General features: G+C 36.6%; 2 protein-coding genes across 4 annotated transcripts in view; both read left to right on the forward strand.

The window, feature by feature from the left end:
• Nucleotides 1-14,295, forward strand: part of LOC306857783 (neurotrypsin-like) — a gene marked incomplete at its 5' end in the record, with an annotated part of 29,811 nt that extends 15,516 nt beyond the window's left edge. Inside the window, 9 exons of the mRNA XM_079397920.1 lie at nucleotides 269-416; nucleotides 2,051-2,229; nucleotides 2,603-2,744; nucleotides 3,866-4,077; nucleotides 7,686-7,827; nucleotides 7,982-8,263; nucleotides 9,285-9,407; nucleotides 10,245-10,525; nucleotides 11,598-14,295. Coding sequence (XP_079254046.1) covers nucleotides 269-416; nucleotides 2,051-2,229; nucleotides 2,603-2,744; nucleotides 3,866-4,077; nucleotides 7,686-7,827; nucleotides 7,982-8,263; nucleotides 9,285-9,407; nucleotides 10,245-10,525; nucleotides 11,598-11,932 — 1,844 coding nt within the window. The 3' untranslated portion in view covers nucleotides 11,933-14,295. The remainder of the gene's footprint in view (nucleotides 1-268; nucleotides 417-2,050; nucleotides 2,230-2,602; nucleotides 2,745-3,865; nucleotides 4,078-7,685; nucleotides 7,828-7,981; nucleotides 8,264-9,284; nucleotides 9,408-10,244; nucleotides 10,526-11,597) is intronic.
• Nucleotides 14,296-15,191: 896 nt separating this feature from the next.
• LOC306857785 (bifunctional heparan sulfate N-deacetylase/N-sulfotransferase 2-like) overlaps nucleotides 15,192-27,392 on the forward strand; it is a 72,469-nt gene continuing 60,268 nt past the window's right edge. For all 3 annotated transcript variants that reach the window (XR_013783135.1, XM_079397926.1, XM_079397927.1), the window contains exon 1: nucleotides 15,192-15,324. The gene's annotated coding sequence lies outside the window, so the exon portion shown is untranslated. The remainder of the gene's footprint in view (nucleotides 15,325-27,392) is intronic.

Raw genomic sequence — 27,392 nt, forward strand, 5'->3', positions numbered from 1 at the left:
GCCTGGGTTGTATTTTTATTGACTTTTTTTTTACCTAAAATTCAGATTTTATTTTGTTACCCTAACTATGCATAATTATATGGTTAGTTGTATTTTACATAAGTTTTTCCACTGCCATCTACGGCCCTATTGCAATCCACTAGTTGAGAACCGTTGGTTTAGGCCTTTTTCACAGAGAGAGAGTATTGCATGCAGAGCATTTTGGGTGTCACTACATTTATTGATGTGTTTGTGGCTTTGGGTCATGATTCCTGGTTTGCCTGCTCAGGTAATGGACCGCCGCTGCGGTTGGTTGGTGGGGAGGAGGACTTTGAGGGACGAGTTGAGGTCTTCCATAATGGGCGCTGGGGGACCATATGCGATGATCAGTGGGATGACATGGATGCTGAGGTGGTCTGCAGGCAGCTCGGACTGGGGTGAGTCCAATGTAGAACTAATACATCAAATACTCGTCGTACACACCCTGTCATAAATATACAGTGGATGGTTTCAGAGTAATACATCATACTTTTAACTCCTACCTTTTCTAAAATACCTTTTGCAAATATCTTGGCAAGGTTTTAAAGAATCAGTAGCACATGTTGTCTCTTGTGATGTATTTTCATCCCTGAGTGCTCTTATCTCGATGAGAGGAAGATTGAATTATTTATTTCGCGCTGTTGTATTTTTTGCTCTCATACACCATCTCCATCATGTTGTTGTAGCAGTCGTAGAGAATAAAGACTGTGAGATGGCACATGAGAGCAGCCTCACTCCGCTTCTGCAAAGAAGATATGCATGATTTCAGCTGCTGCAGCATTAAAGCAACTGAATGATGTGTTTGTCGGTTTTAGTTAGAACATGTTAGCATTCAAACCGAATGTGTTGTAAGAAGCATTATCTGTGTGTGCCTTTTTGTGTGATACTGTACTCAGTGCTTCTCAGGGCCTCTTGGACTCCCACTGAAGCTAAGCAGGGTTAAGGCTGGTCAGCACCTGGATGGGAGACCACCTGGGAAGTTTAAGATTAAGGCTGTTGCTGAAGAGGTGTTAGTGAGGCCAGCAGATGTTGCTCACCCTGAGCTCTGTGTTCTGAGAACAGTGATGGGGACAGTGTTCAGCAAAAAGTCACTGTCTTTCTGATAAGATGTTAAATTGAGGTTCTGACTGCCTCGGGTCTGTAGAAATACCAGTTGTGTTTCTCAAAAAAACTAAATGGTTTTTAGTACTCTGTCAGATTATTTAATTAATTTACACACGTTACCTTACTAAAAAAGTAAAATGTTTAAAATACATTGATTTCATACTAAGTGTAGTTCAAATTAACATATTTACTGACATATTTCTTGAGACTTACTGATATAAAAATTATAATTAAACTTTATTTGGAGTACTACTTGTGCACAAAGCACATTTCTTAATATTAAGCCTAAAATGTGTTTTAATGTCACTGTTGATGAGAACTGTATTATCTTTGAATCATATCGTTCTTTAAGTGCAAGATATTTGAAGTGTACCTGAAGTAGACATAAAATAGTTCCACTTTAGCACAATCAAATATGCTTTAGTATATCTTTAGTTGGACTTCAGCACTACTTCAGCACAATTAAAGTGTGAAGTGACATTCAGCCAAGTATGGTGACCCATACTCGGAATTCGAATACTCGGAAAAAGATAGATTTTGATATAGAAACAGAGATATGATATAGAATAGGATCATGAAATGTTCCAAGCCAGACTCAAACCCTAATACTGTATTAAAATTCACTTCACTTGACAAAATGACTAATTTAACTCAATAAAAATGCTGGATTCTCAACTCATTTCACTGCATTTATTTTAGTTAAGCTTCTTGCGGTTCCAGAGGGATGTGCAATGACTGGTGGGAAAATTTCCCTCTTCGTTTCCTGTGAATTATTGATTTTCCCTTATTCCCTGTGTTGTTTGCAGTACCCTTAGAACTGAACATGTTTGCTGTCTTTGGATTTGAATCTTACTTAAGATGACAGAAGTCCACGTTACAGGGCACTTATATCTCCTTTGTCTGTATATATGTCTTTGTGTGTGTCCAGGGGGATCCCTAAAGCCTGGTCATGGGCTCATTTCGGGCAGGGAAGTGGGCCGATCCAATTGGACGCAGTACAGTGCACAGGCAATGAGCTCTCTCTGGATGAGTGCCGTCACAGCGGATGGGAACAACACAACTGTGACCATATGGAAGACGCTGGGGTGTCATGCAATCCCTATACAGGTCTCATCCTATACATATACACACACATACAAGCACTTATATACCTGAATATCTGATTCTGATATGTCTTTTTAATGATATTCTGTGCAGTAGTTTTCCCTTGCAAACAGTTTTCTACATTATGTATCGCTCCTTGGTCTCTTTGTTCTCATATTAAAAAATTATTTTGACTCAAATCAATATTTCATGTCCACTTATTATTTATCTGGTAAGTAGTCTTGTAAATGGGATGATTTACAGCAAACAGGCTTTATCGCACAATAAACCCCTTCAAGATAACATAAGACTTTGTTTCAGTTATTACTTCCATTGGCAATAGAGAAACTGTGAGAGGAAATGTGTGTATATAGTTTGTGTTTGCATATGCATTCAGATGGCGTGGTGAGACTGGTAGACAGTGATAACCCATGGGAAGGTCGTCTGGAAGTATATCACTCCGGGGACTGGGGCACGGTGTGTGATGACAGATGGACGGAGCAGCACGCACAGGTGATCTGCAGACAGCTGGGATTCAGGTGCTATTCTTTGATCCTGCCGGTAGTTGTGTATATACAGTAGCTATATTACTTAAAACTGAGGAATGATATACTGTCAGATCAATTTAAACAGTTGGACCTTGATTAACTTAGATTTCATATAAATAACATTTGGTAATGTAGTCATGTAAATATATTTTTTTATATACATTACTGTTAAAAATTTTGGGGTCATTAAGGTTTGTTGGTGTTTTTAAAACAAGTCTCTGTTGCATTTATTTGAACAAAAATACTGTGAAATGCTGCAATATTGTGAAATATTACAATTTAAAATTACTGTTTTCTTTTTAATATATTTTAAAATGTAATTTATTATTCTTCTGTGTCACATGATTCTTCAGAAATCATTCTGATATGCCGATTTGGTGCTCAGGAAACACTTTTTTTGACAGTTTTTTTTTTTTCAAGATTCTTTGATGAATAGAAAGTTCAGAAGAACAGCATTTATTTGAAATAGAATTTTCTGTAACACTGTAAAATGTCTTTAATGTCACTTTTGATCCGTTTAATGCATCCTTGCTGAATAAAGTTAAGTTTGAATAAAAGTTTAAAAAATCTAACTGACCCCAAACTTTTGAATGGTAGTGTAAATTTGAATAAAACAATTGCCAAAAGCTCACAATAAATAATTTAATATGTTTTTTGTACTTTACAACATTGTTGCGTCAATTAATTTAAATACATAATTACAGTAATAGACAAAAAACAGAAGTATGAAAAACTCTAATTCTGCAAAAAATTGACAAGATTTGTGCATGTGACAGATACAGTTCTCAGCAGACTGTCTTAATAGATCAACTCTGATATTTTTGCACATGTGATTAAGTTTATACATTTTTATGCATGCAAACTTTCAGTAAATTAGTGCCACGTTATTACAACCCGCTTAAGTTAGGAACTTAAAAGGGGTTTGTTTTGCTACCGTCTGCAGGGATTTAGTAATTAAATTCACACAGAAGTGTCCCACACAATAGTAGTGCCCAATGTGGGCGTATGAGTGTCTCTATGATCTATATGTATACATTAAGTATTTTGCGGGAGAATTTAAAGTGGCGTTATGTTATTGGGAATTTATCATGAGTGTGTGTGTGTCTACGTAGGGGCGGTGCGGAGGTCGCCCCCGCTGGCGCGTTTGGAGAAGGAGCAGGGCTGATTCTGCTGGACGATGTGGAGTGTGAGGGAAGCGAGAGCTCTTTGCTGGAATGTAAACATAGTGTGTGGGGTCGACACGATTGCTCTCATAGCGAAGATGTTGGAATACGCTGCCACAGGGTAGAAAACAATGAGGTCCCACTGGCTCCAGAAAGTACTGGTAAGTTATCTTCAACACACATCAACATATGCGTCAGTGTGTGTGAGCAAGGCTTTGTGTGAGGCGCAGATACATTTTGCTGATAGACTTCTCTGTGTGTGCACCGCTTTGACCCTTTCTGAAATTCAGAGGGGATCTAAATGTCACTTGTTGACAGAGGCCAGGAATAAACACAGCCATTGTAGTTTCCCAAGCGCTTGCTTTTATTGATAAAAACTTTCATTTGAATTTCAATAAAGCATTGTGTAGCCTTTGGCATCCACAATGCTACCTTTGACATTTGATGGCGTAACATTAGAGAAACATGATTTCCACCCCCCCAAACAAACACAATTTCAATCTAAACTCCATTATCATAAAACATCACTACTCTTTTTGCTCCCACTCTGTGACATTTTGAGTATGTTTGAATAGGCATGTTTGAAATCTCAGGTTTAGATTGCAAGATTCATCAAGATGTGTGTGGCTGTGTGTAGTTATAGTAGCTTATAATGTTATAATGTTCATCTAAGCAATGAAAGATGATAAAGCATGTCAAAATTCATGATTCATTTTATTCAATCCAAAAAAGTTGTCTTTTGTATGATAAAGAATATTACAGCCCTTTTTTTCAGGATTTTGCATGTTTAGCATGAATTGAAGTTTCCACCTTGTAGGAAAAAAATAAAAGGTACTGTAATTGTTACTTTAATAGACTTTATATATCTCAATTATGAATATTTCTTGTATTAATTGACAACACTTGTTGGTAAGAAACCAACACTAGGTGGAGCTAACACTTCTGTTCATTAGCCAGATGTTGTTAAATGCCACACATTAGTATTAGTCACTAGCTGGTGAACTACAACCCTTGTATCTCCTCAAACCATCTACCAATGATTTAAGCGTTACATGTAGCTCACGACAGCGCAGGGTGTATAGCAATGGCTTGATACTTGAGTTCAGCAGACATAGTGTACTGCAGAAGGCAAATGCCTTTTTTTGTGCTTTTGAAAGATCTGTCGTAACTACATCTGTCATCATGAAGGAAAGGACAGGCAGCCAGCATACTAACAGAATCAACATAACACAGCCAAAAGTCTTTGCCAAAAAACACACACCACATCCCTGCGAAGTCTTGATTTGCCCCGGCTGTCACTATTGAGCGTTTTCTACCCGTGTTTGATTTATATCTCGACCTTGGACTGTTCATGTTTCTGATTGTTCTCTGCCTGCCCCGACCCGGATTGTTTATTGGACTCTGATTCTCGCCGCCTGCCTCGACTCTTTGCCTGACTCCCGCCTCTGCCTTGCCTCTATTGCACTGTTTTGCTGGTATTTGACCCTGCCTGTTTGATTATTCTAATAAAAGCTGCAAATGGATCTAACCCAGTCTGATCATTCTCAACAATAATAATAACTATAATAGTACTAATAAATAAAGCTTCAACTTTCATCAGAAAGTAAATTAATTAGTCAACAGCTAAGAATAAAATATATTATGTATTATTATGTAAATGTAATGGAATGCACTAAAGAACCAACATTCAATAAAAAAATTGATTATGATCATCATAAATGTATTATTAATATATAGTCTGCAATTTCACATTTTGGTTCTTTATTGCATTCCATGACAATTTGCTGAAACGGTTGTAATATTATTTGCGTTGTGGGTCGGGGAATCGGGCGGCCTGTGGGTCCAATAGCCAAGTCTATTCTGATACCCGCTAACAGGCAGCTGCCTTAAAACAGTCAGTGCTTATTTGTGTTCACGCTCTGTAAAGACCGTCAAAGATTTCTATTTACAATTCGATTTCGTTGCACATTATAGCCTTTCGTGCTGCAGCTCTTTGCTCACTTGCTGTAGTCTATATAGCCTATAATTTTATTTTATATGTTTTATTTTTAATGCTTCTATAAAGGACCAACAGCCACATATACTGTAGCTAGCCTACAGTAAAGCCTTATATTTGAATATGTTGTTTTCATTTATGAAGAATAAGAATTCTTTCATTTATAAGAATGTGTGGGATGTTTATGCACATTTGTTCAAAAAAGCATGGCAGATTGTTCGTAAGATTTAGGCAAAAGTTTTGTATTGTTTAGCCACAAAAAAAGATGCAGGTTCTCTTCTTTTTTCCCTGTTAATTAGGCCTAACATGTTGAGCTGCATGCCTATTTTTCTTCAAGGCACCAATACAAGGATGCCTAATGTTGGTTTGATTGTTTAGCCTAGATTTAAACTGCTGATTTTGTCTGGCCAGAGGAGAATGACACTATTTTGACACACTATTTCCCCGTCTAAATACTGTAAAGCTGATATAAAGCCACCCAGCTTTATATCAAGCCGATGTAAAGCCGCTTTGACACAATTTGCATTCTTAAAAGTGCTATACAAATAATACTGACTTGATTGACTTGTTACATGAAAATAAATTATTCTGCCAACCTGATGTAGTAGATTTAATGAGGGTGTGGTTCAGGTCTCGTTTTTTATGTCAAACATCATGTGCTTGATACGCCCTAAACAGCCACACGGCTCGTAGCCTGTATTTTTTCGCCACTGGGTGAGAACGAAGCTAATTATTGCAAAAACGATTGTTTATTTATTAAATTTTTTTTTATTATTATTTCAGGTTTTTTTTTCAACAATAGTTTTCATCTTTTAGTTTTCGTTTTCGAAAATAACCTTGTTCCATGACATTTAATAATACATAATAGCTTATATTTTATTCTTAGCTGTTGATTTCCTTTCTGATGAAAGTAGAAGCTTTACAAACCCATCTGTCACAACTCGACCCAACTCGGTTGAGTTTTTTCAACAAGTGGCAGATCTGTGGTTAGTGTGGTGGTCAACATGAAAGCATTGCCTTACATGAAGACATGAAAACATGAAGCCTTACACTTTCTTGTTGACAGCCACATTAGGCTATGTTACTTATGTGTGTCTTTTTTATTTGACTTTAACATTTTTACATGAAAAGACATGCACATAATGAAAATAATGCAGTGCAGGACTTTTATCCATTAGGAGTTGATTGAATTGGAACAGTTGGGTTGTTACATATTAGAGAATGAAGGGAGGGAGGGGTTTAAAAAATAACAGATATTCAAGACAATAACTGAAAATGAAAGCTTTTTTTTCTGTAACGTGCACTAATGAGTTGCGTACAATAAGATCATGAATGTGTATTAAGAATATAAATAAATAATAAAAAGTCTATTTTGATTTCACGGTCATTTGATGCTACGAAACGCTTACTATTTGTTCTAAAAATAGAAACGTTATTTAGAAGTTCAGCCTTTTCACTGACTGTTAAAATCATGTGCTTACATGTCATGTTGTGGTTTAAGCTACACTGCCAGTAACAGAGCCTATTTCTTTTACTCCTAATACATTATACAAGACTGAGGTGGACACAATAAATTGTAGTCTGCAATCACACCAAATTTCTTAAATCATTCATGTCATCCAGTTCATTCCGTGTTAACTGCCTTCATTATAATAAGCATATAAGGAAAATTACTACTGAAAAACTTTCACACTTTTTCTAAACATGCACAGTACTCTAAGTGACAAAATCTAAGCTCTGTTCTCTATTTTGCTTGCTTTTCTGTGCTTTCAGGGCCTCTGGTACGATTGGCAGGTGGCGACAATAGAAAAGAGGGCAGAGTGGAGGTGTTTCTCAACGGAGAGTGGGGCAGCGTCTGTGATCATGGCTGGAATGATGTTAATGCTGTCGTTGTCTGCAGACAGCTCGGATTCACGTACGGATCCGTTTGTGCCATTTTAACTGAAAATAGCTTAAAAGCATCTCATAATCAGTACTGTGGAATATGATTTATTATTTCTCTGGCACGATGTATGCAGATAGCTGAGTAGAAGAAAAGTCTCTAAATGTTTTTTTGCTCTCTGTGGCAGCGGGGTGTCAAAAGCACGGCCGATGGGTTATTTCGGAGCAGGGAAAGGCACCATCCATCTGACCAACGTGAGGTGCACTGGGAAGGAGTCGTTCCTTGGAGAGTGCCCTTCTAAAGGACAAGACAGCCACGCTTGTAAGCATGGACAGGATGCAGGTGTAGTGTGTGATTATTTGCCGGAGCCAGAGGCTGACATAGCAGTGGTGGGCACACACACCTGCGGTTTGAGAGCCGGTGCTGAGAGACGCAGCAAGAGGATTGTCGGAGGATATAAATCTCTCAGGTTAGCAGTCATCTAAATTTTAGTTCTTGAACACGTTGTGGACATTTGTTCAGATATAATTTATTTTATTGCATATAATGTAATGATCATGCTTAATTTAAGAGGTATACTAGTTCCACCAACTGAATTTATTAAAATGAGTGAAATTATAATTTGAATAAAAGTTGATTTAAACCGTTTTCCAGATACACTGAATTTTCTTTTTAATGTCACTCAGAAATTGCTAGTAAATTTCACAAATAATTACAAATAAACAGAAAGTAACACATTTAACATTTTTGTTTTTTGAAGTAAAAAGACTAAAATAGTATCGTCTTCTGTTATTTAGAGATCTCACATCAAACCCATACCATAGCAGTGTTATTATAATTAACCAAATCGAATACTATTAAAAATAGATTTTGGTCATTCAAATAAAGTTGAAATAAAATCAAATATAAATATGATCATATATGAAAAACATGAAAAATTTGTAATGTTGCCTTGGCAACACACTGGAAGTACCAAGATTAAAACTGTAAAAAAAACTGAAATAAAACTAAATAGAAATATCTAAAATAAACTTTTTACAAAAAAAAAAGAATAATAAAAACAAAAAACAAATATGATGAAAACCTAATAAAATTAAAAGTATAAAAATACAATAAAAATATAAAAATAAAATAAAAATAAAAGCTAATTCAGAATTTCAATAAATACTATAATAGTGTTTAAATAGTTTTTTATTTTAAATCATGGCGCAGACCCTCTGTGTTTACATTTTTGGGGAAACCAACCTAGAAATAGCCTACTTTGCCAGTTTCTAAATTTTTAATTTAAGTATTAAATGTACATGCTTCACTTTTGAATAATTTGTAAGTTATCTGATTGTTAAAATTCTATGTTGACACAGTCTACTTGTCCCTCCATTTATCCAAACTGTTCTTTTACTGCAAATAAATCAGATTTTCTGAATTTCTCCACCTCATTCTTGTGTTTGTGTTTCTTTGTGTATGTTTGTGCACATATGTATACCCTATAGGGGTGACTGGCCCTGGCAGGGGTCCCTGTGGCTCAGATCTCAATCTAAAGGGAATCAGCCTCTGTGTGGAGCCACTCTCATAAACTCCTGCTGGCTGCTCACTGCAGCGCACTGCTTCAAACGGTAAGAGAGACACCTGCTGGACATCAGCGCTATTAGTGGCTACACCTATAGGCTCCTCAACTACCAAAACTGACTCCACATTCATTTTTAACTGATTTTGATTGAATTGAAATTACAGAGAGCACAACAATAAGTGGCCAATTTAGAAGCACTGTGAATTGTGAACATGTCTTCCAGATGTCATCTGGCACAAATACATTTACTTTTAATTTAAAAAAAATGTATGAAGTTTTAATTATCTACTAATTACTGTATGTTTAGAAGTTTGGGGTCATTTATTTATTTGAAAGAAATTAATACTTTTATTTATCAAATACAAATTCAATTGATCAAAATTGTCATTTAGAATGTTAAAAAGTGTTATATTTCAAAAACGTCCTGTAAGAACGGTTTAATAATAAGAAATGTTTCTTCAGCACCAAATCAGTATATTAGAATGATTTATGAAAGATCAAGTGACACGGAAGACTGGAGTGATGCTCAATATTTAGCTTTGTCATCGTGAATCAGATTTTAAAATATAAATTTGTTTAATATTTCACAATATTACTCATTTCTGTATTTTTGATCAAATAATGTAAAAAGCCTTAGTGAGGGTAAGAGACTTTGAAAAAAAATCATATTAACCCCACAATTTTGAGCATTAGTGCATGTATTTATGTGTTCAAATCATTGCTCTGTAATGAAGCAGCAGTTGTGCTCAGTTTTGAAATGATTAACATGACAGCTCCTGTAAATCAACACTAAAGTAACACTTAATTAAAATGAGATTAGCTGTGGAATAATTGAAATGGTAGTGCATCATCGGTAATATGAATGAATGTCTTGATTCTGCAGGTTTGGAAGTGATGCTTCACGGTATGTGGTAAAGCTCGGGGATTATCACACGAAGGAGCAGGATGATTTTGAACGTGTCCTCTCTCCAGAGCGCATAGAAGTGCACAGGAAGTACCGAACGGAGAGCTGGGAGCATGATGTGGCTCTGATCCGGCTGAAGGGTGCAGAGGGGAAGTGCGTGTCCTTTAACCCTCATACTAACGCCGCCTGTCTGCCTGCACCTGGCAGTAAGTGGGGCAAGAGACCTGCGTCGTGTGTCATCACTGGCTGGGGAATGACAGGTAATGTTGGGTTCTTCTTACACGGGCACAATTTTGGCATGACACAAAATATATACACATATATTAATTTATATAAAATACTATTCAAATATTTAGAAACTTTACGATGTTTTTAAAAGAGGTCTCTTATGTTCACCAAGGCTGTATTTTTTTGATATAGTAAAAAATACAGTAAAACAGCAATATTTTGAAATATGATTACAATTTAAAAGAACTGTGTTCTATCAAAATATATTTTTTTATTTAATTTATTTTTGTGATGGCAAAGCTGAATTTTCAGCAGCCATTACTTCAGTCTTCAGTGTCACATGATCTTTCAGAAATAATTCTGATATGCTGATTTGGAGCTCAAGAAACATTTCTTATCATTGTCCATTTTAAAAATAGTTTTTGCTGCATAATATTTTTGTGGAAACTGTGATAAACTACTGTTCAAAGCTTTTACTTCAGCAAGTACTTTTTTCAGCAAGATATTATATTATATATTATACAAAATATTTTTTATTTCAAATTAAATCTGTACATTTGAACTTACTATTCATCAAAGAAACCTGGAAAAAATTTGTCCTGAATCAAGAAATGATTCTTAAGCACCAAATCAGCAAAATAAAATGATTTCTGAATAATCATGTGGCACTACATACTGGAGTAAATGGCTGCTGAAAATAAAACTTTGCCATCATTTTACAATATATTATGTACAAACAGTTTATATTTGTAATATTGTTTCATAATATTACTGATTTTTACTGTATTTATGATCAAATATTTGCAGCCTTGGTGAGTATAAAAGACTTCTTCTAAACATGCAAAAAGTTCCACACTTTTATCTTCATTCCATGTTATTCTAAATAAAAAAGCTTGAATTTTTTATCTTTTGTAAGTTATAATAAAAGTTAAAGAGATAGTTTCCCAAAAAATATAGACAAAAATATTTTTTTGTGTGTGTGTTCAGCAAAAGAAAGTCATAGGTTTGGAACAACATTGGGACAGGAATATAATTTTTAAGCAGCTGTCCCTTTAAATGGATTGCGAATGGTATTTCACCTTTTATTTTTCCCGTATCTTTCAGACACTGAGCATCCCAGCACTCTTCTTCAGGCCTGGGTTCCTCTTCTGCCCTCGTGGCAATGTAAGAAGCGTTACGGCGAGCGTTTCACTAGCCACGACATGCTGTGTGCTGGCAGTATGACGTCTGACCTCAGAAAGCATGCTGACAGCTGCCAGGGCGACAGCGGGGGTCCGCTGGTGTGTCAGGGTGAGGCAGGGCGCTGGGTACTGACAGGGGTCATTTCCTGGGGTCACGGCTGCGGTGACCCCTCGTACCCAGGTGTGTATTCACGGGTCAGCCGTTACCTGCCCTGGATCGAACAGGTGACACACAGCACCGCTCCTCTCCAGCACTAAAGCAGCAACCACTTTCTCTGAAAACCACTCTCCCCATCACGCTTCAGAGAACCAGGACTCAATGACAGGAAAAACAAGATCCTGAGAGTGTTTGACACCTGCTGTAAGCTTTCAACACCCTGGATCTTAATTCCTCTGTATTCTATCTGTACAATTCAATTTTATGTCTTTAGCATTTAGAGATTAGGATCTTTCCATACTCGCAGACTGAGTCTGTGAAGGTTTCATTCATGTAGGGCACTGTACAATGACCAGTGTGATGGTAAATGGAGTTTACCTCAAAATTAAAGCTCTGTCATCATTTTGTTCCAACCTCATATGAGGATGAATAATCTGATAGGATTTTCATTTTCGGGGCGAACTGGCCCTTTAAAAGAGTGATTTTACTGTGCATTTAAAATGTTTGTAGTGCCGTCCAGAGGCTGCAGTGCATGTTAATGTATGTATTGTATTTAAAAGCCATTCGATGCAGCTGCCCAGGCCTTCTGCATGGTAGAGAATAGTAGCATAAGCTGTGCAAAAGCAGGTTTGTTTCTTATTCTGTGGGGCGGAAGAAAACGAAATGGATTCCTCTACTTTCCTTATTTAACAGAAGGCTTGAACTGCACCTCTAATCTTCGAGGAAACATTTTCAGTGTTGTGGATTAGACAAGTAAAATGAATCACGTAGGTTTTTTTAGATAGCGACAGTCGAAGTGATCTTTAAAGCCATGTGTCTTCTATATGTGTCATACATCTAATGCAGTTAGAATTTTTGATTTTTAATCATGTACAGTAAATAATGATATTTAACGTACTGGTTTACCAAGTACGCTCTGTATCAGTACTGATGCATACAGCTCTTAAAGATAAATGACTCAATATGTTGTTTTGTTTTGTCTCAGTCTTAGTAGACGTTTTAGGGCATAATTGGCATTTTAAAATCATAATTGTGAATAACCTAATGTGACTTTTCTCTTATTTATGGTGATTTACAATCCAATGTGTGTCTTTATGTAAATGCAGTATAACAATTGATAATGGATTTTTTTCTGCGCAAAGGGTAAAATCGAGGAGTTTCTCATTTCTAATGCATTGAAAGAACAAGTTTGGGACAGTGACTATATTTTGGTTGACAGTCAGTTTAATGAGATTTTATTTTGTAGCATCTCTTAACTGTTCCTGTACTTTGTTCTGTGAACTGCGTGTTTTCATCCAGTAGGCGGCGATATTGTGTTTTTTTTAGAATCTAGCAAAGATTATTCAGTCTGTTTCATATTTTAACCCCCTTCTGACTGTTTCTTCATCAGAATTTCAGTGATATTCCTGCAAATGATGGTAGATTTTTGTATTTCACCTGCATAGAAAAATGTAAGTAACAAGGGCTCGTTAAAATTGGTCGTTAAGAAAGGCAATAGGCAAATGTAAATAGGAAGTGGCATCACAGATGATAATGATGCATGGCAGAGAATGTAAAAGCCAAGTGCATCAAATACATTCAAATTTGTGAATCCAGTTTTATTAAAGTGATTGCACATTTGGACTTGAACTATTTCTAGTTGTGTAAAATATAAATGGCTAGGGCGAACTCTAAATCATTACATAGTCATGTATATCTCATTGGCTAAAATTTGGCTCTATTGATGCCACAAATAAGAATCGCTCCCAAAACACTGACACCGTTTACTACAAGATCTGAAATAAAAGCCAGTTCTTAACATTAAAAAGTTAAATTCAGCCTGCTTCATAATTAATGCATATTGTCTTACAAATTCTTCTAATAATCTGGTATTGCCTGTTAAATTAGTTAACAGGCATATATTATTCATGTGTTCTTAATGTAAGTGCAGCCATGCCTGCATACTTCTACAGCATTATATTAATAAAACTATAGGCCTACACATTCATAGTGGATTCTCAAGAAAAAAATAACTGTTTAGTTTAGATCTCAAAGCACTACTTTTGTTTTTTTGCTTATAGTAGGTCTTATAGGTACATTCTGGAGGTGTATTACATGCAAACTGGACTGTACTGAGTGCTCCTCCTCTCTAAAGACTAACTTCTCTCTGTGTTTTGGATGGTGCCTGCTTAGATCTTCAAAAGCCATTCTAAAAGCAAACTACACTGGCCTCTCAGAAGACTGTTTAAAGTGGCCAATCACTGCATCAGAGCTTTGGGACTCTTCATCAAGGGCCGTGATAAGGAGCTCATCTCCCCGACACACTGGAGAGGGTTAATGTCTGTTGCATGTCATGCAAGCATCTGTTTGTATGTTGATGTTCTCAGTCATTACCGAGTCTTTGATTTTCTGTAAAAAAAAAAGAAAAAAAAGCTTTGAATATTTATGTGACAAGTGCCAAAATAAAGTGACCTCTTCTTGTGGCAACCTATTGCTTCACGTGGTTTCATTATTTATATTTATTAGAAATACATTTTTGAAAATTATTTGATACATTTTAATTGGAATTGGATGAAAATAATAAGCCATTATATCCTTGAGCTGTTTTGTGCTGCAAAAATAACGTTAGATTTTTTTTTATGGCACAAAATAAATACATTGATAAAATAAATGAAATAATCTTTGCCATCAAGCAATATGAGTCCATTAGTTTTAATGTTTGTTTTCTACTGTAATCCAAATTTACCTCACCAAAATTTACCTGACTAGTTTTTGTCAGAAAACTACCAGTGTCAATTTTGTAAGGGGTTTTTCTTCACTCTCTTTTTTGTTTGTTGCACAAAAGAACTTGATGTAAAAATATAGGCTATTTATTTATAATGGTATGTTAATGGTAAAATGACGCTAACAAATAGCTAATGCTAGCTTAGCCTAATATGGTAAGAAAAATCAAGTAACTTACTTTTTAAAATTTATTTATTCATTTAATTTGCACATTTTGATTTAGTTACCACAGCTACCTTTTACTTGGTGATCGGTATTGTTCATTATAGACACCATCTGATTGGACAGAAATCTTGTTTTAAGAGTAAATTTAATAATCATTATATAATATATAACATTAGGCTTTACATATATGTGTAATCGTTATATTACTATCGATATGTCAACAATAATATTTATTTATTTATTTGTTTTTCTTGTATCACCTAAACGCATTATTCATCAGATAGCATGTTTCATTCAACAATCACCGTATAATTCTGTAAAAACAGCTGGTAGGTAGCACACCGCGACAGGGGTGTAGTGCATGGATGGAGGAGCGCAGAACTTTGGGCTGTTTTGAAGAACCTCCCCGCGCGCCCGTCAGCTGCTCTCGCTCATTCGGCGCGGGCTGAAGATGGCGGAGCAGCGCGAGCGGCGCAGGATGCGCTCACGAGACATCAAAGTTCTTTCTGCGGCGTCCAATTGATTCGGATTTTCGCGACCGCTCTCAAAGTGGGCTTTTATAAAGGTAAGGGGATGCGTGATGAGTGGTGTATTGCATGCGCGATGCGTAGAGCTGCTTGCTGTCTTTGGAAACACACACACACGCACACACACACACAGGTTTGGCGTTGACTTCAGTTGCAATGTGGCAGTCCGACAGATGCATCTCGCCTTCAGCCTGAAGCAATGCATGAGACTAAAGTGTTGCGTGACATTTTCGAAGAACAACTGGGTATGTACTTGTTTGTAGACTGAAGACAAATCCGTGCTATTGTTTGCAAAGTTGTAATGTTTACGCCACTGCTTCCTTGATACCATCAAATTCGTGTCAGTACAATAGATAGAGGATAGACCTGTCAAAATGTTTAAATGCCCCTTTAAATGGGGTTGTCTATTTTTATAGTTTGTGTTAAGCTCTTATAACTTAAAAGAAGATTGCTGCAGCACATTTATGTAGTGGAATGGGGTTATTTATTCGTAGCAGAGATAAACAGATTTACATCCTTGACTGATAACAATTATTTTTATATTTAGTAAGTGTCCGATAAATTGTAAACATAACCGATTTTTAATTTTAGACAGTAATGATGATTAGAATACAACACAAAGATATTCATTATGAATGTTTGATTAATAATAATAGGCTACCCCAATAATTCTTGTTTTGTGATCAAAATTTTCATATTGTTTTGAGCTAATGCTAATTAATAAGTTACAGATTTTTTACTTGAGAATGAATGGCTGTTAAAAATAGCATCTTATTTATCCAAAAATAATATATTAAATAAGTTATTTTTTGCCTGTAAATGCCATTGTTGGTCGTCTTTTTTAGAGAATGATCACATAATGTCCAATGTAAAAGAACTGCTATCTGTTCGATATCGGTTACAATATATCGTTCAAACCAATTATCGGTCAATCTCTATTACAACGGACCTTTTGTTGCAGTTATTTCAATGTAATACAAAGCATAAACACACCTGTTGATGTTTCTTTGTTCTAAAATATGGCTTGTACAGCCTGTAATTGTTTTGCTGTGGGCATTTGGGGTATTGTCAGCGTGCAGTCTGTGATATTCTGCCAAGGTGTGTGGGAAGTTTTTTCTTTGTGTTTTTGTTTGTTAGCACATCAGATATGTTTTAGAGACAAAAGAGGAAGGTGTGCAGATGAAGTTGAAATTTGTTGAAATGTCACATCAGTTAAATGACATTTCGAGGCACAAGGGCCTGTTTGCTTTTGAAATGCTTTAAAGTTCTATGTTTTGAAGGAATAGCTGGACTGTGTGATTAGGAAAGCATCTGTTTTCTTCCCTGTGAAGCCTCACGGCTAGATAGTTTCACTGGCTGTGCATCCAAGCACATCCATTTCTGTGATTTTACACTATAAATTATGAGTCAAATGAAAATTAAGTCTCATTTAATGTACTATTGATAAGATGTTTTTGGTTCCATATAAAAATGAAATGTGGGTGAATCTAGAGAGGAAAGACACTAAAGAAGATATTGAAGTTTTGAAAGAAATGACTACTGTTGCTGGTGAAGTGATGGCACATTTGAAATGAAATTATAAAAGTAGTTTTTTTAGACGTTTTAGCTTCGACTCAGTAATTACATTCGGCAGCTATTGAAGTAGGAGAAGAGAATTATAAAAGAGCTTCTGCCTCCTTTGAAATGAACCTATTAATGCCTCTCATTCGACTGAGGAACCCAATGAGTGCTGGTCAGAGTTCAAGTTTATTTGTATAGCGCTTTTTACGATACAAATCATTGCAAAGCAGCTCTACAGGAAATTAAGTTTCCACAATATACAGTGGTGTGAAAAAGTGTTGGCCCTCTTCCTGATTTTTTATTTTTTTGCATGTTTGTCACACTTTAATGTTTCAGATCACCAAACGAATTTAAATATTAATCAAAGATAAGACAAGTAAACACAACTTGCAGTTTTTGAATGAAGTTTTTTTTTATTATGAAGGGAAAACAAAATCCAAACCCACATGGCCCTGTGTGAAAAAGTGCTTGCCCCCTAAACCTAATAACTAACCAGCCACCCTTAGCAGCAACAACTGCAATCAAGCGTTTGCGATAACTTGCAATGAGTCTGTTACAGCGCTGTGGAGGAATATTGGCCCACTCATCTAGGCAGAATTGTTGTAATTCAGCCACATTGGAGGGTTTTTGAGCATGAACCACCTTTTTCAAGGTCATGCCACAGCATCTCAATAGGATTCAGGTCAGGACTTTGACAAGGCCACTCCAAAGTCTTCATTTTGTTTTTCTTCAGCCATTCAGAGGTGGTTTTGCTGATGTGTTTTGGATCATTGTCCTGCTGCAGAACCCAAGTTCATTTCAGCTTGAGGTCACGAACAGATGGCTGGACATTGTCCTTCAGGATTTTTTGGTAGACAGCTGAATTCATGGTTCCATTTATCACACCAAGTCTTCCAGGTCCTGAAGCAGCAAAACAGCCCCGGACCATCACACTACCACCACCATATTTTACTGTTGGTATGATGTTCTTTTTCTGAAATGCTGTGCTACTTTTATGCCAGATGTAATGGGACACACACCTTCCAAAAAGTTCAACTTTTGTCTCGTCAGTCCACAGAGTATTTTCCCAAAAGTCTTGGGGACCATCAAGATGTTTTCTGGCAAAACAGAGATGAGCCTTTATGTTCTTTTTGCTCCGCAGCAGTTTCCATCTTGGAACTCTGCCATGCAGGCCATTTTTGGCCAGTCTCTTTCTTATGGTGGAGTCATGAACACTGACCTTAACTGAGGCAAGTGAGGCCTGCAGTTCTTTAGATGTTGTTGTGGGGTCTTTTGTGACCTCTTGGATGAGTCGTCGCTTGGGGTAATTTTGGTCGGCCGGCCACTCCTGGGAAGGTTCACCACTGTTCCATGTTTTCGCCATTTGTGGATAATGGCTCTCACTGTGGTTCGCTGGAGTCCCAAAGCTTCAGAAGTGGCTTTATAACCACAGTTTCCAGACTGATAGATCTCAATTACTTTTTTTCTCATTTGTTCCTGAATTTCTTTGGATCTCAACATGTGTAGCTTTTGAGGATCTTTTGTTCTACTTCACTTTGTCAGGCAGGTCCTATTTAAGTGATTTCTTGATTGCAAACAGGTGTGGCAGTAATCAGGCCTGGGTGTGGCTAGAGAAACTCAGGTGTGATAAACCACAGTTATGTTTTAACGGGGGGTGGGGGCAAAGACTTTTTCACACAGTGCCATGTGGGTTTGGATTTTGTTTTCCCTTCATAATTTTGAACTTCATTCAAAAACTGCAAGTTGTTTACTTGTGTTATCTTTGATTAATATTTAAATTTGTTTGATGATCTGAAACAAAGTGTGACAAACATGCAAAAAAATCACTTCTTCAACACTGTATTTATATATTGCAGAACCTTAATATATTTAAATTATGGCAAAATTTGGTAATTCTGTATGTTGTCTGAGTGTTGGCATCCTCTGAGGTCCTCTGAGAGGTTGGCATCATCTTTTCTCAGGTGTTCGGTCATCTCAGATCATTTAAGGGTTGGATCCAGACTGAAGCTTCTGTAATTCCTAGTTACCATGGGATGTTAATCCCGTGACAGAAACAGAGAAACAAATAGAGACATAATTAGCGTAGCTGCTGTTCCATCTAAGCAAAAATGATTTGTTCAACCCAAGCTAAAGAATAATAATGATGTACATTTGATCAGATATAACTGCAGTAAAAGATTATAAAATGCATTATGTGAATGCTTTGCTAAAGAGATGTGTCTTTAATCTAGATTTAAACCGAGAGAGTGTGTCTGAACCCCCGAACGAACCTGGTAAGAACTCTAGCCACTGCATTTTGGACTATCTGTATCTGTTTATTGAAGATGCAGGACAACCACCTAGCAGTGCATTACAATAGTCCAGTGTAAAGGTCATGAATGCATGAACTAGCTTTTCTGCATCAGAAACAGGTAGCATGTTTCGAAGCTTGACAATGTTTCTCAGATGGAAGAATGCTGTTTTTGTAACATGGGAAATATGATTTTCAAAGGACAAGGTGGCTGGAACAATAGTTCTGCCCGGACGATAACGCGGAGCCATATAACTAATATCAGTAATACACAGCATGCACGACACAAGGAAATTATCAGTAACAACATCACTTTGAGGTACGATATCTATATCGGTAAAATCAATTCCATGCAATATAATTAAATCTAGCGTATGATTAAAACGATGAGTGGGTCCGGTGACGTTTTGCTTGACTCCAAAAGAGTTTATTAGGTCAGTAAACGCAAGTCCTAACGTATCATTTGTATTATCAACGTGAATGTTAAAATCTCCAACAATTAGCAGTTTATCAACATTAACCAATAGATCTGAGAGGAAATCTGCAAATTCTTTTAAGAAATCTGTATATGGCCCTGGCGGTCTATACACAGTAGCCAGAGCAAGAGACAGGAGAGATTTATTTTGCATATCTAACAGTGTAACATTAAGCAGAAGTATTTCGAATGAGTTAAACCTCCTATATCCTGTTTTCTGAGTAACATTGAGAATATCACTATATATTGTTGCCACACCGCCGCCATGACCAGTCTGACGGGGCTCATGTTTATAACAGTAGCTTGGTGGAGTAGACTCATTTAGACCAAACTATTCATTTGGTTTCAGCCAGGTTTCAGTCAGGCAGAGTACATCAAAATTATTATCTGTGATTATTTCATTTACAATAACTGCTTTGGGTGCGAGTGATCTAATGTTTAGGAGCCCAAGCTTTAAAAATGGTTTTTGTTCATTTATTTAGCGTTTTTCTGGTTTAATCACGATCAGATTTTTTCTAGATCCTGCATTAAATTTATATTTTGACCTCGCTATTCGGGGAACAGACACAGTCTGTATAGATTGGACAACGCAAGTACTTCTATCTTTTAAGTGGGTAGGTGTCCTCACCTGCACTCAAAGGTAGACACAAATCCGCCATTTAAGCAAGTAACAGTGAAACAATGGTAATGTGTGTGAATAGAGTATTAGAAATCTAAGCGAGATTAGTGGCAGCCACGCTGCCGATGCTAACGGGCTATAAGCTAATAGCAGACTCAAGAAATCAAAATAAAACTAGTGAAAACAAGGCGCTCTGATTGGTTTTGTTTTAGAATGCTATAGGGGATATATTCACACGTTATAGAAACGAAAATTATAGTGTATAAAATAGTTTTTAAGATAGAAAATAGACGATAAAGAATCAATTTGATGGAGCTCAAACTCAAAACACGCAGTCACAAATCAGCGCATGCGTAGACCAGGTCCCGTGAGAGCTGAGATGAATAATAGTCATTGAGTGCTTTATTGATGTCCTTGATGAGTCAGATATAATTAAACATTGTTGCCGTAGGCTTCGTTCTCCAGGCTGTAATTTGCTTCATGAAGAGCTTAATCAGTGCTCGAGAAAAGTGGAGCCAAACCTGTTTACGTGCTTGCTGTGTAAATAGACCTACCTTATCTGCTCACGACAACCACCTCCTTCAATCTGTCATACCCTGGATGCACGTTAAACAAGTCAAACATGCACACACACTCTTATAAATTAATGAATGACCTTATTTGTAAAGCACTTTCATGCACATATAATATTGAGTGCTGGTCATCAGTTTACTTGTGTCCAGTTGACATCAAGTGAATTGTATGGATTTTTCTACAGTCTGAATATGCGAGTCAATAAAGCTGTTCTTTTCTTTGCAAATGAAGCAAAACCTGCTTTATTACTGTATATGAAATCCTTAGCAGTCCAAGCCCATGGTGTATGGCTGATAACACAGTGTGTCAGTTCTGTTTTTGTCCTGTAACCTTAAAAATTGGCCATTGTTTTTTTTTTTTGGGGGGGGGGCATGAATAATTGCTATATTTAATGGAACTATACAAAATGTTGTTTGTTTGTATGTGTTTTCTTTAATTCAAATGCAGTAGCACCCTCAATGCACCCGTTGTCTGCTTATAGTTTTTAGTGTTCTATTGTCATTTGGCTGTTCCATAGTTTAGTTTATGCAATGTTTTTCATTACTGTTTCAGAGTTGGTTTTATAAGGGGGGTGGCGTTCTGTTTGTGGAGTGAAATGCTGCAATGCCTGGTTGCAGTCCTAACCAGTATCTATAAAACATTCCTTCAGTTCCCAACAACTGAGTTGCTCTATGAGTCACTGAGTACTGATTTCATTTTAATGTATTAACTGTAAGACATTTTGTTGGATTCTGCTTCTCTGTTCTTAAAGGCCTAAAAGGCAGTTGAATTCACTAAATTCGCATAATGCACAGATAAGGCTATGTTAGAATGCACATGCTCAGCACACGGATCCATGATAGTGGACAAAGCGAGACAAATGTTGATTGTAAATATAGTTATACATGTAAATTTTGATACAAAATAGTCTTTTACCCAATAATCGTCGCTATGTATTTGTGCTATTGTGTTGTTAGCTTGGCAACATGCTTAGCAACATGTTTAGTTGCTATTGTGCCCTTCAAGTGGAGTTAAAACATAATTATGGGTTCCAAGCACATGAATGATCAAGCAAAATGAGAAAGGAGATGAATTCAACTCGTGATACACGAGTTGCTGAGTTGAGACTTTGGAAGAGACATGCCAATTTAAAACGTGGAGGAAACCTTGATCTGTAATATTGATAATATAATGACATGTAATATTTAGAATCTATATATAGAGATCAGTTATCAGAAAGCAAGTATGTGAATGGTGTAAAGTTAATCACACAGTTTGCATGGTTTGCTTTTATGTAACATGTTTAGTTGTGATACAATATAAATAAGTGCTATTAAATTGAGAACTTTCATTTTGAATTAAGATGTTATTATTTTTCTGCTCAAAATATAATACTTTTAGGTTTGATTAGACTGTTTCCATGTTATGTTTTTGACATGATTTTGTGACTTGTCTTAACGAATGAGTGACTCAGAGGTATGAGCTTCTCACATGTACTTGAATGCAGCATCTGATCCATTTCAGTTAGGATGCTGCCTTAGAAGGCAATAGACAGCAAGGCAGCTCACTAGGTTTGGAACAGAGCTTCTGTCTGTATCTTAGGGCTATCAGTGTAACTCTTAGAATATGAATAAATACACTGATAGCTTGAGTTCCAGCATGATCTGTTTAGTAAAATGACAAACAATAGAGAAAATCATCCAGAAGGTCCACTCTGTATTTTAGTTGCCTGTTGTTTTCATTTCATTGTAAATCTGACCATGACTTTCTTGTGCTCTGTAAATGGCTTAGGGTATTTCTTTTGCTCTCATATAATCTTTTGTCTCTTTATCAGAGCTGCAAACCCCTCATGATGACGCCATCATGAGCATCTATGTGGGAACATTCACATTTAAACCAACAGGTGAAAATGTCAGCTCAGTTTAAACTAGGATCAAGATGCTAACAATAGAATGCACGAAGGAAGGCAGAGGTAGTGTCTTCAAGTCTTCTAGATGAGCGTGTCCTGTCCCCAGGCAGTAGTCTCCAAGTCTGCAAGCCAAGAGTTGCCGCTCTCTCTTTCCGAGAAGGAAGTTAGGAATGGATGGTAGCAACGTTGAAAAAGCAAGTGGGGGGGAGGGTGACGGGCTGCTCCATGGGGAGCCAAGAGCTGTCTGGTCAGGGATCAAATTCTCGCACTGTTGGCTTGCTCGCATCCATAATTCATGTGCTTTTTTACTTGCAGAGGAAAATGGAAAATGTGCTGTGCTTTTTCCTCCAACTCTCTCCCGCTCTCTCTCGCTCTTGTATTTGCTTTTGTCCTTTCATTTCATCAACCCGTTCCAACTATTCTCTCTTACATGAAAGAGTCCGCTTGAAAGCAGGCATTATTTGCTGGGAAATCCAAAGATCTTTTGGATTTTCATTTTTACGCCTGTACTCATTCCTGTGGCTCTTAGTGTTATTTTTCTTCACATTGCTTTTATATAGGTTAGGGATGTGCAAAACAATGTATTTCAAAATGGGTTAGCCTGTAAGTTGCGTGAATGACTAGTTGAATAGTGATATGTCCTTAATCGCACTATTTCCTCATGTAGTTATCTATTTTTACCCAAAGCACCTGGAAGTGTTGGTGCGTTCACTTCACGTCTTATTGTAATTATGAGGTTACAACTTGTAAACTTTGCAATTAAAATGCATTATAATGTCGTTAAGGAATTATTCCATTATGTATCTGTTTAATAATTCGTATAATTGACTTGTTAATAATGTTGAAATAATAATAATCTCGAAAAATAACAAAATGCAGTTTAATTCAGCTTGTATATGGTTGAAATAATATTTAATGTCCCAGTAAAAACACTATGTAATAAGTATATTAATAAGGCATTGCATTTGTAAAATGAGATATTTACTGATATGTGGTTTTGTCTACTGGTTACTCAAATGAATAGATTAATTTGGCTGTTAATAGCGTTTCCATAGAAATGCATATTTCTAAGGATGTGAACAGCTGTGAGTAGCATGCCTTGTTGTCGTTTAGTGGTGTGAATGTAGCATTATGTTGCTAAGCTAACAAACTTATACTCGGAGCATTAAAACACACACTCTCACACACACACACACACACACACACACACACACACACACACAAATTGGCTAAAATAGTGAATTTCTATTAGATTAACAATTTTGCATCTGTTTTGTATTAAGACAGAATGACCATGTGTTAGCAGGAAAGAAAATCTAGATAAACTAGTCAACCTCACTAATTAACTCCACCATCGTGACCCTTATACGCCGGGTCAGATGAAAGCCAAGGCCTTTTCTGCTTCACTTATCTTTTTTGAGGGGACTTTTTGTAATAAAGTTGTTTACATTCCCACAAAATGAGATATTCTGTGTCCTAGAAACCTCCAACTTGTCAGATACAAGCTGCACCGAACACAGCAGGGAATGTATTTTTATCCAAAATCTGTTAACTCTGATAAATCCATTTTCATTCAGTTCAGTGGTTTTATGTTGGCGTAGAAATCAGTCTTTCCTGCTTTTTATCCAATCGATTACCCATTCTGGCTTGTTTGACCAGCTGCAAAAGCTCACATGGCTGTCTGCTCGTATTGTCATAATAAGGTCAGCACACAGAATGTTAGACCACAGTTTCTTTCAGTAGCAGGTAAACCCCAGCAGTGCCTCATAATCAGAGATCAGACTGTGTTTGCTAATGGGGACCGTATGTTATTTACTCGAATGTTTTCTTCATAGACTCACAGTTTAATGAAATCAGGATTATCAGCGACTAGATCTACTGTAGAACAGAATTCACTTTTCCTCTAAGTGGATTGATCTGTAAAAATGGTCTCTCTTTACAGTTAGTAGACAGTAGTGTTGAGGAAGCGAATTTGAAACAAGCTGCAAGCTTCTCATGATTTAAAAGACTACAGTCAAGCTACTACTTAAAGAAAGTAGTCAGCTACTCTACAAACTAAAGCTACATTGCAAATTTGTACATGATTTTTAGAATTTGTTTAGCATGAAGGTCCACCCTTAAACCCATAGACTATAAAATAAATAAATTAAAAATAAAAATAAACAAGATGGTCGTCACATCTCCTCTTCCTTCCACGATTGACAAGTGAAGTCAAAACATCTGAGAATGGCTGCTGTCATCTTGCGCCAATGACGTCATTTGGATCCCAAGTCTGCGCTGTTGTGATCATAGGCTGGAGCTGCGTAATCTAAGTCCCACCCAAACTCCCATAGACCCAATCGCATGCTGCGTGATAAGAACTACCTAAAACGACGGAAACCATGTTTGGGAAAAATAATTTAAAGTGAAATTTGATTTGTTTTTGTTTGGCTCACGTCCCATACCATTACATGGAGAAGGCAGGAATTATGACCTATACTGCAGCCAGCCAATAGACGATGTTGGCTTCACTAACCACCAGTGGGGCATAACATCATATAATGTTGTACAAATAAGATCAAATAAATTTATACAAATTACCCACCAATCTGCTAAAATGTAAAATAATTACGAATTGTCATGAGAAGGTGTTGAACCAAATTCTCCAACTGCTATACATAGAAGCTTTTTAGAGAGTAATATATTTTTAAATGTATCACAATTGGATTATATAATTTAATTTAGTGGATGGTATAATTTCTTTTTGTAATCAGAGCAGTATTTATCTACTGCATTCAATAATTCCATTCAATTTGAATTAATAAATTTAGTAAAACTAGAAAGCACCTAACTAAAGTAACATAACTAAAAACAGTTAACAGCAGTATTTGACTAAACATTTTGGTACAAAAAAAAGAAAACAGAGCAACTCAAATAAGTGAATGACAGCCAGTAAATAGCTAGATGATGCAAGTCTTTGTAATGTTGGTTGCTAGTAGGCGTTCATAATTGACTGTAACTGTATCAGTGAATCACTATCTGGTCTTCCATTGGTAGTCACCGCACCACATCACTGCTCATTTGCATACATGCAGTATGAATACTGCTTAACTTTGTTTTACGACTTGTGGTCAACCGGCCAGCTCTCATTGTCAGTGTGAACACCCTCATCGCAGACTTATTCACATGCTTTCTATATTTGTTATTTCATTAACAATGGGTGTGTCATCCTTTGTTTAAAGTGCCCATTAGAACAACCCATTTAGATCTGTCTTTCATTAACCGCAGAGCCTTTCTGCATTCATCACTGCGCAACACTCCATCTGCAAAACCATTAGTTTATTTGCTTGGCAAGTCTACATGTATCTTCATTCCCTTAAAGTGACTGGGATTGAAATGACTGGAGGTTTTCTTCATGCTGGATTGCTTTCAGTCTTGCATCATTTACTTAGTCTTTGAAGTGCCTTCAGCCCAAAGAACATGTCATCTTCATGCCATAAATGGAAATCCCTCATTATGGCCCTTCATATGTCTTGGCCATCGTTTATCACACTCTGTTTTCTGTCAGAGAATCTGTATAAATCAAAACATCAATGCAGTATATATTGCAAAGCATGAAGCATTTATTCTTGATTTCCATTTTTCCACAGTTAATCCAAATCGCTTTTATAAACTAAGATAGATGCATCCTCCCTTACGGTCAATGCTGGTCACGTAGTTCATTTATTTTATGTTAGCCAGCACAAGAATTATAATTAGCTCTGTATTTCTGCAACAAGAGAGCTTGATCTCTGATGTTGTTTCTACACCATTGGACAGACAAAGAACTTTTGAATTTTTTTTTTTTTTGAGAATGTTATGAAAGCACCATCTTCAATTTGTCTGACGTAACCAGAAATTGATCTTCCTAAATATGTTCTTGAAATAACACACCTAAGAATTTTAGTTCTGGAGCTCTGAAAACATATTAGGGTCAGTCAGTTCTCCCGTGGTAGCAAATCCTGTTTTCCTGTACTAGCTGCACTTCATGCCTTCAGCTGTGATGTTTTCATACTGCAGTTCATATGAAGGGATAGTTCACCCAAATATTAACCTCTGCATAGAGAACAAACACTGTTTATTGTGCTGCACAATACCGCTTCGACTTGTTGTGAAGCAGCACTAGCCATTAATTATAAAGATGGAGTGGATGAGGTGCATATATTTGCATCTTTAATACCGTGGCTAACTTTTTTTATTACATGTAATTTGATGGATTGTTAACCGTACACGTAGACCTTGGTTACAGTGAAGTTCATTCAAAAATGGCGAAAAAGGTTTATATGTTTAGCAAGGAACCAATTTGGTTGCTCACAGGAAGCCATGAGGATCTCATAACACATCATAGGGATGTAACGATTACCGGTTTGACGATAAATCATGATAAAATTCTCCACGGTTAGTATTACCGTTTCATATTTTAATTATCATTAAAACCATATTCGATTACCGCGATCTGAACAACTCACGATAAATAAATACTGTCCAGCATAAAGCAGAGTGTAACAGTCTCACGAGCGCACGGCAGCAGAGTAGTTTCATTCTGAGTGAAAACAGGGCGGAAAAGCTGGGAGGTTTTAAAAGAGTGCTGAGGGAATTATACAAATGAATATATCAGTGAATTAATTATATGAATGTACCTCTGAAGGATCTGACTGTCTTCAGAAACGATTCGATGGCATT

The sequence above is a fragment of the Barbus barbus genome (genome assembly GCF_936440315.1).
Source record: "Barbus barbus genome assembly, chromosome: 38".
Taxonomy (NCBI): Eukaryota; Metazoa; Chordata; class Actinopteri; order Cypriniformes; family Cyprinidae; genus Barbus; species Barbus barbus.